General features: G+C 46.6%; 1 protein-coding gene across 1 annotated transcript; it reads right to left on the bottom strand.

Annotated features, from left to right (window-relative positions):
* Positions 1-6463: 6463 nt before the first annotated feature.
* Positions 6464-11504, bottom strand: VAMP8 (vesicle associated membrane protein 8). Its single transcript, XM_074196486.1, has 3 exons — positions 11422-11504; positions 8355-8513; positions 6464-6984 (listed from the first exon to the last, which is right to left on the bottom strand). The coding sequence occupies exons 1-3, from the start codon at positions 11422-11424 to the stop codon at positions 6847-6849; spliced, it is 300 nt and encodes a 99-aa protein (XP_074052587.1). The 5' UTR covers positions 11425-11504; the 3' UTR covers positions 6464-6846.
* Positions 11505-13764: the final 2260 nt, after the last annotated feature.

Genomic DNA, 13764 nt, shown 5'->3' with positions numbered 1-13764 from the left:
CCATTTGCCATCTCCAGAAATGGAGATGGTCCCTCTTTGACTAGAACTCCATCCTCATTTCCTGGCTCTCTGCAATCTCCCCTCCAAGCCAGTGGAAGACCCTCTCCCACCGCTTCCACCCCCTCATTGTATAGATGGGTGCAATTGCTCTCTGATAAACTCCTCGAGGGCTTCGTTGGGCATCTTGGAGCAGGCTCGGAATAAAACTGGTACCACAGGAAGCTATCAGATTGGAGGGGAGCCTCAGGAAGCCATGCCATTGGAGGAAGAGTGGAACTGGGGGCATTTGATTTGGAGAGGCAGCTCTAGTCAGAAGGCCTGGGGCAAACTCTGTTTGTGGGACCCCAAGGCAACTCTTGAACAAGACTATAAATTGGAGGACAGGGATAGGGATAGCTTTTCTCATTCAGCATCCCTGAAGTAGTGAGTTCCCTGTGACTGGAAGAATTCAAGTAGAAGCTGGATGTCAAATAGAGAGGATTTATTATCAGGTAGATGGGATTCTACAGTCAAACTAACCCAATGATACTAGTCTGAGGTCTGGTTCTGCTGCCCCTATTGCCAGAGTAGAACCTAAGCTTTGCCTCAGTTTTTCTGCCTGTGTAATAGGGAAACGATGATGAGTGATCCAATGGGTGAAGGTCTTAGGAAGAGGTGGGTCTGGATTTCAATGAGCAATCTTTTCTCCCAGCCAGAGATCAACCAGTTATTTCAACCAATGTTCACAAGACATAAACTCAGGAACCCTTGGCTCTCCTGAGAGGATGCAATAATATTTTGTAATCTTGTTCCTATGGTGAATCCCAAGACATTCAATCAAGAGGTAGGTTGACCTTTCAACAATAAGGCATAGTCTTCAGAAAGTGGTCTAAGGCACTGAGATTGAGTAATTAGTGCCTGTCATAGGTGAGTGTGGATCACAGGCAAGGTAGGAACCCAGGTACCCCTAACTGGAAACTGCTGTCTCCTCCCCTCTTTTTGAGAGATAGGGAGCTTACAATACACTGGGAGATGCAGTCAGTGGATTGGTTGGTTTTGCTGAACTGGACTTTTTTCCCCTTTGTTGACCTAAGGGAGGACTCACTCTGTATGTGTACTGGGCAGGAGGTGGAGGAGAGGGAGTGTTCAGTAATATGACTCCAGCTGCTAGTGAAATGGCTATTCTTGGACCCAATCACAAAGATCTGAATTCAAATCCAACCTCAGACAGCAACTTGCTAGACAAGTCATTTAACTGTTTGCCTCATCTGTAAAAATGAAATGGAGAAGAAAACAACAAATCACTTAATCCACTGGAGAAGGAAATGGTACACCATTCTAGTATCTTTGCCAAGAAAACCCCCTTAAAACCAGTGGCATACCATGATCCACGGGGTCATGGACTCAGACCCGACTGAATAGCAAAAACCAAGAGAATTGAATTTTTAAAAAGTATTTTACATTGTTGTTATTCAGTGATTTCAGTTGGGTCTGACTCTTCATGACCCTATTTGGAGTTTTCTTATCAAAGACATTCAAGAGGTTTCTCATTTCCTTCTCCAGCTCATTTGACAGGTGAGGAAACTGAGACAAACAGCGTGAAGAGACTTGCTCATTGTCATACACTTTAAAAGTGGTTCCCAGAACTAAAAACAGTGCTCCTAATATGGTTGGAACAGATCAGAGCTCCCTAGTTCTGGACACCATGCATTCAAAACAGCCTCAGATCACATCCTTAGTCTTTTGAACAGCCACAATCCATTGTTGACTCAGATGAAGCCAGTCTACTAAAAAGCCCCAGTCTTCCTCCCTCTCTTCCCCTTCCCCACTCCCAAACCTCACAGGTCTATTGTGAAGTTAAGTCTGTGTAATACTTAAAAGCACTACAGAAAGCTTGGTGATGATCAGATTGGAGTGGACTCTGGACAATAGAGCGAGGAGATCCAACATGAGAACAAGAGCCTGGGACTATGGCTCTCAAGGTTCTGCCCCAGCCCCTGGGCTAGGATCCTTTCCTAAGCCTTTAAAGCTCAGTCTCTCACCCTCTAAAAGAAAAAAAAAATCTATATGCTTCCCTAAAAACACTATTGTAAGGGAGAGCAGAGAGCAAGACCCCATCTGGGATGGGTCAAGGCCTTGGGAATGGTAACAATGATCAAGGAAACCTGGGGCAGGGGGTGGGGAGAAGAAGAGGCCTCAGACACAGAAGCCATTGTCCAGAGGGAGGGAAGGAGGTAGGGGGCCCAGTCCTGTGACACTGACTGTACCCAGCTCCAGAATGAATAATGAAAGTCAGTACAGGAAAGTCAAGGCCCACGGATGGAGGGCTGGTCATTCAAAAAAGTCATAGCTGCTCACAGGACTCAGCATCAGAAATAGAACCCAGGCTGACTCTGACCCAGCACCTCAGCCCCAGAGGACACAGAGACCCATTGTCTAGGGTAAAGGAAAGAGGGAGGGGGCCCTGTCTTGGGACATGGGACTCAGCGACAGGATGAATGGGGAGGGAATACTAACTCCAATACAGAAGGGAAAAAAACAAGACTTCCTGGAGGGCCAAGGCCTCTTCTGGTACCTGGTAGAGACTGTGGAGTCAAGTCAGAGATGGAACCCCTACTGAACAGCTCACCCAAGTCTCAGGTCAGGGAAAGATTAAAAATAATAAAATTAATGTCATTGAGTCATTTTTCAGTTGTGTCCAACCCCATTTGAGGTTTTCTTGGTGAAGATTACTATAGTGTTCCTTTCCTTTTCTAATTCATTTTACAGATGAGGTAACTGAGGCAAACAGGGTTTAGTGACTTGCTCAGATCACATAGCTAAGTGTCTGAGGCTGAATTTGAACTGAGATCCTACTGACTCCGGGCCTACTGCTCTATCCACCTAGTTGCTCCCAAAAGATATTTTTGCTTAGTTCCTTCCTTTCCTGCTTTTATACAAAGGATTAATCTAGGTACAAACCAAATTATAGTCAGTTTTCGGGAATGCTCAGGACTGGGGTTCTTCCCCAGAGGCTCCTCATTCTTTGCAGCCTTGTCTTTTTCTAGTCAGGGTCTTAAGGACAGGATCCAGACCTGTCCTTTTACTGGTGTAGAGAACTACTGATGAGGAAATTTTCTTCACCATTGCAGGTTGCCACTTTCTCTGTAATTTATAATCTAAAATTGGGAAAGGAAGGGGCAGCTAGGTGGTGCAATGGATAGAGCACCAACCCTGGAAACAGGAGGACCTGAGTTCAAATTCAACCTCAGACACTTAATTACCTAGCTGTGTGACCTTGGGCAAGTCACTTAACCCCATTGCCTTGGAAAAAAAGAACAAAAATAAAAAAAAAACCCACTAAATCAGGAAAGGAAGGTGGTGGAAAGTAGCTCTTATTTGAGGAAGAAATTGTCCCAAGATACCTCAAGGTTTCTAAGATGCTTAAAGGGTAAAGGTGTAGCCCTAAAATGGGAGCTAACATAGAAGCTGGTTCCTTCTAAGTTTTGCCTTCATGGGACAAATCTCTGATGGTCTCACCCTAGTTGTGGCTCTGAATAGAGGATTGCCAAGAGCCCAACAAGTCCTTCTGGCCTTTAGATAATTTAGCTTCTGGCTGGTTCCCCTGGTCCCTGGTAGCAAGTTGAATTCTTAAAGGTTTCCAAATATTCCTATGAACACAAAAGATAATTCATAGAGCTTTTTCTCTATGTCCACCCAGCAATGGGCTCAGGTTTCAGATGTTACCTTTTCAGCTTTCCATCACCTACTTAACTGTGTGACTTTGGGGAGGACCCTGGGCCTGGTTCCTTATCTGTAAAATGAGGCTCTCCCTCCTTAGATGTCCTCTAAGAGTCCTATGACCCTCAAGACACTGGCAGAATGGAAAAAGAGTTGGTCCCTGACACCGACTGGCTGTATGACCCTGAGGAAGTTGCTGACTCTTCTAGGACTGTTATTGTTGCTCAGTTGTGTCTGTCTCTTTATGATCCTATGGACCCCTGCATGCCAATATTGTCCATGGGGTTTTCTCAGCAAAGAGACTGGAGTGATTTGGCATTTCTTTCTTCAGGGGATTAAGGCAAAATGGAAGCTAGGTGACTTGCCAAGGATCACACAGCTAGTGAGTGTCTGAGACTGGATTTGAACTCAGATCTGTTTCCAATCCCAGTGTTCTCTCTACTGAGCCACCTAGTAGCCTCTCTGAAAAGTTAGGCAATTCTTTAAGACAAGAGTTTTTGACCTGCGGTCTAGGGGACCCTTTAGATAGATTTTGGGAATTCATTAACTTGGATATGGAAAAAAATCCTTATTTCAGTATAATTTGTTTCTTATATATTTTGAAGCCTATATATTTATTTTGTATACTTAAGAGCATCTTTCTGAGAAGGCTTTGTCAGACTACCCAAGGGATCCTGGACACAAATAAGGTTAGGAACTCTTTTGGATTATAAATTACAGAGAAAGTAGCAACCCTCAATGGTGAAGAGAATTTCCTCACCAGTGAGTTCTCTACACCAATAAAAGGACACGTCTGGCTCCTGTCCTTAAGACCCTGGTTAGAAAAAGACAATGGTGCAAGAATGAGGAATCTCTGGCAAAGAACCCCAGTCCTGAGCATTTCTTAAAACCAGCTATAATTTGTTTTGTATCTAGGTTAACATTTCCAAAAAAGCATCAGTGTTCTGGAAGAAAACAGGTGGGGAAGGTTTATTCACCCAAAGCCCTTAAGATCCCCCTTCAGTTCAGACCATTGAGTTGGTTGGTTGTTAGCCTTCATTCTCAAAGAGGACTAAAATGACATCCCTATGATGGAGTCAAGGGAGAGTGTCTCTGAGCAGATTATGCCACTGGGTATAGAAGACTCAGTGCTTGTGGTTGGAGGTGAAGTTGAGTAGATGGATTTTGGTCATGACATGGTTGGGATTGGATGGGTTAAGTGGAGTAGATGGGTTTTTGGTCAGGTGCCCATAGAAGAACCCTTGGAATCTTGAGTGTTCTGAGCCTCCAAGTCACTAGGAATTGACCTTGGGTACAGACATGGGCATTAGTCATTTACTATGTACCGGAGGACACAGTTCCTACCCTCAAGGAGGTCACATTCTAAAAGAAGAGAAGAGAGGGAGGGCTCTGTCCCCTTATCTAGTAGAGGGTAAGCTTCTTGAGGGCAGGGACCATTTCACTTATTAATTTTTGCCTCTCCAGGGGCAGCTAGGTGGCATAGTGGAGAGAGCATTGACCCTGGAGTCAGGAGGACCTGAGTTCAAATCCAGTCTCAGACACTTAATAAATAACTAACTGTGGGACCTTGGGCAAGTCACTTAACCTCATTGCCTTGCAAAAAACAAAAATTCTATTTTTGCCTTTCCAGGCAACATTCTGGAGGAGTGAGTAAAGGGCTGATATCCATCCATTAACTGCAAGTATTAAGCCCTAACTTACATATATGTTGTTCTATCCATTGTACCAAGCTTGGAGTCAGGAGGACTTAAGTCAAATTTGGCTTCAGACACTTGACACTTAGTAGCTGTGTGACCTGGAGCAAGTCATTTAAACCTGGTTGCCTTGCATCCAGAGCCGTCTCCAGTCTCCTGATTCCTATCTGGCCACTGGACCCAGATGGCTTCAGAAGTGAAAGTGAGACGTGACTTAATACAGCCTCCCCTCACTCAAATCCAACCCACTTGGATGTCATGGCATCACCTTCCTGATGTCATGGTCTTCTTCGAGAGCAAAGGATGAACAGCAACTTCTATACCCGGAACTCTGATTAAGCAACAAGACACAAGGAAAGGCAAAAAGAATCCCTTGCCTCCAAGGAATTCCAATTCTAATAGGGAGACAAATGTGCAAATAATCAGTTATAGATAAGACCTTGGCTCAAGATCTGGTCTCTCCTAGCTAGGTGACCCTAGCAAGTTACCTCTCCCAAGTGATTCTCAAAATTGTGAAGGCCAGGGACAACTGTGGGTCTACACTGATGGCAGGTGGGGAGAAGGCATTCTGGATGCCAGTGAAGTCACACCCAGCCTCCCGGGGCCTAACGAATGAATTCTGATTGAATGGATTCTACCTAGCTCCCACACTTTGTGAATTAAAGCCTGTGAAACCCTTTAATCCTAAGATAAATGGGAGTTATACCTGAATCAAGGATAGCGGAGAGGGACTGGACTTCGGATTTCACTGGTAAAGGGAACTTCAACCTCCCTTCACCAATAAAGACTGGCAACTTTCTCCCAAGTTTATAGGCATGGAGAACTGCCTACAACATTGATAACTTCACTGTCCTCTTGTTCAGGGCCAGATACCCAGTATGTTGAACCTCAATCTTTTGGGATCTCCACTTACTAGCACATACTGCCTTAGCTATCCCATTTCTAACTGTCAGCCTAGATCTCCCCTGATCTCCAAGGTAGAACCAGGGCAGATGGAGAAGGATTTCAGGAATGTCATAGAGAGAACCCAAAAGCAAAAAGGGCAAAAAAAAAGGACCTTGGGGCAGGAAGAGACTGTCCACACAGGAAAGGACACTGAAAGGTCTTTATTACCTACAGGTCACCAGCAGCATTCCAAGGGACACAAGCCATCCGGTCCATGTAGAGGGCCCCCTGAAACTCAGCCACAGTCTAGTGCATTGAGACCCGGTAGGCCCTCCCTCTATCTCTTCCCTTCCCCACACACCTACATGATACTGGGTGGGGGCTGAGCAGGACAAAGGGCCCATAGATAAGGACCTATGGGGTGGCCAGGCAACATTCCACTTAGGGGAGGGAGAGAGAGAGAGGAAAGGAGACTTCCCAGGCAGTATGGAGGAGGAAGAGGCAGAGATTGGTACTGAGGCTGAGGGAAACCCGAGAAGGAAAGGGCAGCAGATGGAAGGAGAGCCCTCTAGATGACGCCAGTGGCAAAGAGGATGATCAGAAGGAGGATGATGCCTACAATCACGCAGATGAGAATGATCATTTTCACATTTTTCCACCAGAATTTACGAGCCACCTTCTGTGATGTGGTCTTGAAGTGTTCTGACTGTAGGAAGCAGAGCAAAAATGAATGATGGTTATTGGTGGCTCTCAACTTCTGAAGCCAAGGGCAGAGGTGTAGGCCAAGGGCTTCCTCCAATCTGCCATGCCCATCACCACCCCAAACTGCAGCAGCTGTAGAGACAAGGGCTCCCCAGGACTTCTTATTCCCGTATTGTGAACCGGGAAATGGCCCAGGGAGACTAACACTGCCTACTTTTGTCTTTCCCATCATCAGAAACATAGGCCTGGCTCTCAGTCAGTCAGTGCCTTCCCTCTAGGCCCAGGACGTCACTGGACTTTGTTCAGCTGCAAGAAAAGAGATCTAGGGGCTGCTAGGTGTCGTAGTGGATAAAGCACCGGCCCTGGATTCAGGAGTACCTGGGTTCAAATCCTGTCTCAGACACTTAATTACCTAGCTGTGTGACCATGAGCAAGTCGCTTAACCCCACTGCCTTGCAAAAACAAAACACACAAAAAACGAAATCAAGGGAGAAGATAAAGGTCATCAGGTCAGTTGGAAGTTATGACATTTTGTACACACGGTCTGATTTGACCTCAGCTGGATCTCTTTTCTTTTTTTTTTGCAAGGCAAACGGGGTTAAGTGGCTTGCCCAAGGCCACACAGCTAGGTAATTATTAAGTGTCTGAAACTGGATTTGAACTCAGGTCCTCCTGACTCCAGGGCCGGTGCACTATCCACTGTACCACCTAGATGCCCCTCTTGATTTCCTTTCTTAGTCCTTTATCATCTCCTGCTCATCAACAGTCCCGAAAAGGCCCTCAAGATTGTGGGCTTGTATAGAAAGCCTCTGATAAAAGGCTCTCCCCAAAGACAGGGGGACATGTGGTATGGCTGGCCCAAACACACTGCTGAGATTTTTATATGGGTGAAGCCAGGTTCAAATGAGCATTAAAGTTCATCTTGAAAGGGAGGAAAATATGATGAAAGGATAACAGATTAATTTATGGAGATGGGGAAAGAGGCAATTCTACTCCATCCCCTTGGTAGAGAGGACAGGGTTCATGGGTTGACTGGATGAGAGCCCCAGGGTTGCTATGGAATCAGCCAGGAAAGCCCCACCTTCGCCTGGCAGCTGGTGGCCTCCCTGAGTCATTCCCTGACAACTGGCCCAGAGGTGACCACCCTCATTCATGGTTTCCTAGGAAGCTGCAACTGCTCCCTGTGGGATGCCAAGGCCCAAGTCTGGCAACAGAGGGATACATGAGCTATTTCCCAAGGGGGAAAGGTTGCAGATCTCTGTCTCTCCCTTGCTTTTTTCTTCCTCCTTTCTCTATTTTCTCTCCCCCCCACCAATACTGCCCTGCCCTTTTCTTTCCCTTTTCTTCAACATCCCCATTCCCAGTTCATCTCACCGTGGCCTCCAGGTCTTCTGTCTTATTCCGAAGATGGTCCAAGTTTTCTCCCCGAGCTAGGATTCGCTCCACATTTTGGGTCATGATGTTTTTCACCCCCTCCACCTCATTCTGGAGGCGACTCACTCGATCATTCCCACCTCCTCCACTGGCTTCCTCCTGGTAAAGGACACAAGGAATGAATAGGGCCAAGTAGAAAAGTCTCGGAAGCCTCAGAGGATGAAACCAGACTCTACCCACAGTGGTCAGCTTCCTCAGATCCTGTAGTTGAATCAGGGATGAGGAACTGAGGTATGCCTGGAGAGTGGTAAGGGTTGGAGGGTATGCCAGGGTTACCTTTTTTCCTTTTTCATCCCTTTCCTCCCTTCATTAGCCACAGCTAAGAGACTCTAAAGAATGGTTTCAGATCAGGGATAATTTTGCCTTGATTGAATAGGAAACACCATGAATACTTATTAGTGGGTAAGGTTCCTCATTTCTCTGAGTCCAAGTTTTCGCATCTCTAAAATAGGGGAAAAAACACAACCACTGCTTCTCTCATAGATTTTAATTAAAATTATTTCAAAGATTAAGAGTCTACTATGGCTATCAGGCACAAAAAGACAGAAAAAAATGAGATACTCAAGAAACTTATACTCTAGGGAGACACCCAGCACACAGGACAGTGAAATACCAAACATATAGAGTAAATAAGGAACAATGCAAAATAATTTCAAAAAGGAGATGGTGCTGATAACTGGGGAAATCTCCTTGAGAGGCCTCAGGAAGAAGGTGACTTTGAAGCTCAGGATTCCCAGAGTCAGTTCCACCTTTCCTCAACAATGAATTGCCTACCAAAAGTGCGGGCTTCATTAGATGGTAAACTCCAGGAGGGCAGGGGCTATCTTTGCTTCTTTTAGTATCCCTTAGGGCTTAGCAAGGTGCAATCAATCAAGCAACATTGATTAAACTCATTTTGCTAAGTTCAAATCCAACCTCAGACACTTAGTAGCTGTGTGACCCTAGCCAAATCACCTAACCATGAATGCCTCAGTCTCCTCATTTGTAAAATGAGCTGGAGAAGGAAATGGTAAACCACTTCAGTATTTTTTTTTGGCAAGGCAATGGGGATAAGTGACTTGCCCAAGGTCACCTAGCTAGGTAATTATTAAGTGTCTGAGGCTGATACTCCAATATCTTTGCAAAGAAAATCCTTCTAGAACCAAGAAGAGTAGTACTGAGAAAGACTAAACAACAAAAACAGGAGTTTAATAAATGTTAATTGATGGCTAGTTCCATTCTGCAGAACTTGTGGCTCCTTAGAAATGGGTCTAGTGACTAAGTTACCACTCCCCCCCACACACAACCTACATCCCCCTTCAATTTTCAACCGTTGAGCCACAAACTTCTGCTTTTTCTACTCCCCCCCCTCCCTGGCTCAGGGCCCAAGGATGGGGGGGACAGGGCCACTGAGGAGTGGGGGTATAGGGAGACAAAGAGGGCAGGTGTTCTTGAAGCCTAAGGCAGTCAGTGACTCTGGGTTCAACTCCAAGCCCTGGTACTACTGGCTTTCCTTTGATCCTCACAACCATACAGTAAGATAGGCTGTTATTAAGCCCATTTTTACAGATGAGGAACCTGAAGATGAGAGCTAAGGGAGTTACTCAGGGTCATACACAAAGTGTCTGAGGTCACTTCTTCCCAGACCACTTCTCTGTCCACTCTAGCTGCCCACACTTCAGAAACTATCCTTGGACTAATCACTTTATTTTGGTCAACCTCCATTTCTACTGCTATAAAGTGGGGATAACTACAAGTCAAAATAGAGTGCAGACCCTGGAGTCAGGAGGATCTGAATTCAAATCCCACATCAGATGCTTATGAGCTATGTGACCCTGGGCAAGTTACTTCACTGTAATTGCTTCAGTTTCCTCATCTGTCAAATGAACTGGAGAAGGAAATGGCAAACCCCTCTGGGATCTCTACCAAGAAAATCCTCCAAATGGGGCCATGGAGAATTGGGCTGAAACTTCTCAAAGACCACAACCGGGCCTCTTCTCTATCACTTTAGCTGTCTACACTTCAGACACTAACCTTGGACAAATCATTTTATTTTCATCAGCCTCCATTTCTGCATATATAAATATACATATATTTATATATAAATACACAGACACATACAAACACAGACTATATATACTTTCTAAATAGCAAAGTGCTATATGGTTTTTATTATTATTAATATTGCTATTATAGTTAAGTGACTTGCCCCCTCCCCTTTCACACAGCCAGAAGGACTAAAGTAGATAAAGCTTAGGGCAAATTGTGTAAGGCTGGGAGTTAAGGGACCATCCCAAGGTCACACTGCCTAGATAAGGAGAGTAGCCTGAGGCTTTGAGAGATTAAGCGCTAAGGCTTTCCATTTCCCCTTAAAGGGAACAGGGACCCTTTCCAAATCTATTCCCCTCCCCCCCCAGAACAGGCAACGATTCCTCTTTCTCCTGCCCCCCTCCCCCCCAAAGCCTGGAGAAGTGGGTTAGAAATGATGACATCATGCACTCGGAACACAAGTTCCACATTTGAGGAAAGCAAGGCTGATTCCTCCAGAAAGAATAAAGAAGAGACACTTGTCCGGCCCTAACCCAAGTCCCCAGACCCCGAGACCTTTGCACTCCCAGCAAAACTGCGGGAAGGAGGGGAAGGAGGGGAAGGAGGGGAAGGAGGGGAAGGAGGGGAAGGAGGGGAAGGAGGGGAAGGAGGGGAAGGAGGCGGCCTCCAGGCCTCCGAGGCTCCATTTCTGTCTAGTGGCCCCAGCAAGTTGGGAACAAGTGAGCCCAAGGGAGCAGCTGGGGCCCTGGGGCCTCCTGGGGAGGTGGGCAGCCTCCCCCCACAGGCACTCTGCCAGCCCTTCCAGGAACAATTCCGGGCCTCCGGGGCGGCCAGGCGTGGGGAGGGGGGTGACCCTGCCAGGCCGGCCCCAGGCAAGGTCCGGTCGGGAGACAGCAGCCCCTGGGCCCTCCAGCTGCAGGATGGCCACTCTCCTCCTGCCCCTGTGCCCAGGGCCTCCCTCCCTCCCTCCCTCACTCACCATCTCTGTCTCCCTTCCAGCTGGACCCGGCAACAGCTGGGACAGCAGCCGCCCAGGCCAGGCTCGGGACTCTCCTCCCGGCTGCGCTGGCTCCACTTCCTGCTTTGTCCAACTTGCAGCCCGCCCCGGAGGCTGCGCCCTCCCCTGCCCACGCTGGGCCGCCCTCCGGCCACACCTGGATGCCCAGGTTACTCCCTCACTTACTAATGGAGGAGGAGGGGCCGGCCTCCTTGGGGCCTCCCCCAGCCTGGGCTGGAGCTGACTTGCAGAGGTAGGGCTCGCCCCCTGTTCCTTCCCAGGACCTCTGCAGGGGGAGATCCTGCCCCTAGGCCCCTCCCCCAACTTCCCACCCCCCCAAAAAGAACAGGTCAGTTTTCATGGAAACATTGACAAGTTAGAACCGGAAGGGATGTTAGCAGTCCCGTAGGCCCACTTCCTAAAGCCTAGATAAGGGGCCACAGTCTTCTCTGCCTTCCTTCTGTATAGGCAAAACCATGATTTTTGTCTTGACAGATTGCTATGTGAATGTGGCGGGCCCACGAGGATAGAAAGCAGGCCGCCAAAGACCTGGGTTCGAATTCGGCCTCTGACACTGGCTGCCTCACCCAGAACAAATCACTTCATCCTAATTCAGAATCCCCAGACTTGAAGGCAGGAGTTCCCTGAAGGTGAATGGGAAAATCAGTAGAGCTGTATTAACCTTTAACTAAAATGAGCATTTCCTCCAAATAATTAAAAACATCTTCTGTTAAGGGATCCGGAGGTTCCACCAATAGATGAAGGGGTCCAGGACACACAAAAAAGTGAGGCTCTAAATATAAAAGAACTTGCCCACCTGTAGGAGTCTATACATCAGAAGTACTGAACTCTGGTGGATTAATACAAATTCAATATTTATTAGGCACCTACCACGTACCTAACCACTTATTAGGTGTCGACTGTGTATCTAACACTGTCCTAAGCACTGAAGATACAAAAATATGAGGAAAACAGAGCCTGCCCTCTGTGAACAAGTATGAATTCTAAGAATTCTTGCTTTAAGAAGATGGCAAGGTGAATATATAAATATAAGCTTAGCAAAGTGGGGAGAAGAAATAGGCATGACAAGATAAATTTGGGAAGGACAGCAGGAGCCGCCTGGAATGGGGATGATGTTTGTCTTTTGTTTTGGAAGAAGACACCATCAGGGAGGTGATGCCTGCCATGTCAGGGAGGAAATAAATTGGATTTGAGTGAGGGGCTGCTCTGCTAAGTCACCAGCCTCAGTTTCCCCTCCAGAGCCATCTGAGTCCAATGGCCAGATATGAATCGGACCACTGGGAATGCATCTTGAAGGAAGGTAGGATGGCAAGTCAGGATGTATCACAGATCCAAATTCAAGGTCACTCAGGCAGTGAGAGAGGCAGGGATTGTACACTCCAACCAATCCCAAATTAAGGTGTTTTTCCAAGAAACGTTGCTCTCGAGGATCTTTAAAACATTAAGGCATCCCTATTTTTTGGTACAGGGTAGCTGAGAAAAGTAAAAACCCTGGATTAGGGAGTTTAGAGATCTGGGTTCTAGTCTTTACAAACTGGGCAACTTTGAGCAAATTGATTCACCTCTGTACCTCATTTTCTCCACATGGCAAAAAACCAGTTAGAAGTTAAGACCAGAGTGTTAGTATCATAATGTTTAAAGAGCACCTGATCCAACTCACTCGTTTTAAGTTGAGGAAGCTGAAATAAGTTCTAAGGCCACTAAGTTCTAAAATGAAGGTTTCTGTTCCGTTCTGTCATCTGAAGTAGGGGTGTTGTGTTGTCGGGGAACTGAGAGTAAGGGGCACCAACTGAGCAGACAGGGACACTTCCAACGGAGGGAGGGCAGCTGCAGAGACAAGGGCTAAGACAAGGACTGGGGAGCAGGAATGAGGTTGGGCAGCTGCCCACACAGCAAGTGTGATGGAATTGGAAATGGGACAGGTGAAGGAGGGAGCCTCTTTTTCTACCTATCTCTATTTCTCTTTCTCTATACTTATTGCATCTCTCTAAAAGGAAGATGACACTAATATTGTACCCATTCCAGAATTGCACCAAATGACAAGAAAAATTCTCAGAGATATCTTCAGAAAGTCGTCAGTGGCCAGGAGATAGTGGAAGGATTCTACCCGCCCCCCCATCCCGCCCCATTCCTGACTCCCTGCCAAAGGAAAAGGTGCTTGCTAGTCTTAGACTTTATCTTGGTGAGAGAACAATAGCAAAAAGGCATGAAAGGTGAAGCATCCTGTCCCATTTCAGAAGAGAGAAAAGGTTCAGGGATGATTTCTGAGAAAAACACATTCCATCTTGAGGCTAAGATTAATAA

This window comes from Macrotis lagotis, chromosome 1 (genome assembly GCF_037893015.1).
Source record: "Macrotis lagotis isolate mMagLag1 chromosome 1, bilby.v1.9.chrom.fasta, whole genome shotgun sequence".
Classification (NCBI taxonomy): domain Eukaryota; kingdom Metazoa; phylum Chordata; class Mammalia; order Peramelemorphia; family Peramelidae; genus Macrotis; species Macrotis lagotis.
This window is presented reverse-complemented; position numbering and strand designations above follow the sequence as displayed.

Excerpts from the sequence above, each read along its gene's own strand:
- VAMP8 (XM_074196486.1), bottom strand. Across the intron at positions 6,985-8,354 it reads CAGAAGACCTGGAGGCCACG|TCAGAACACTTCAAGACCAC; the intron begins GTGAGATGAACT and ends TGCTTCCTACAG.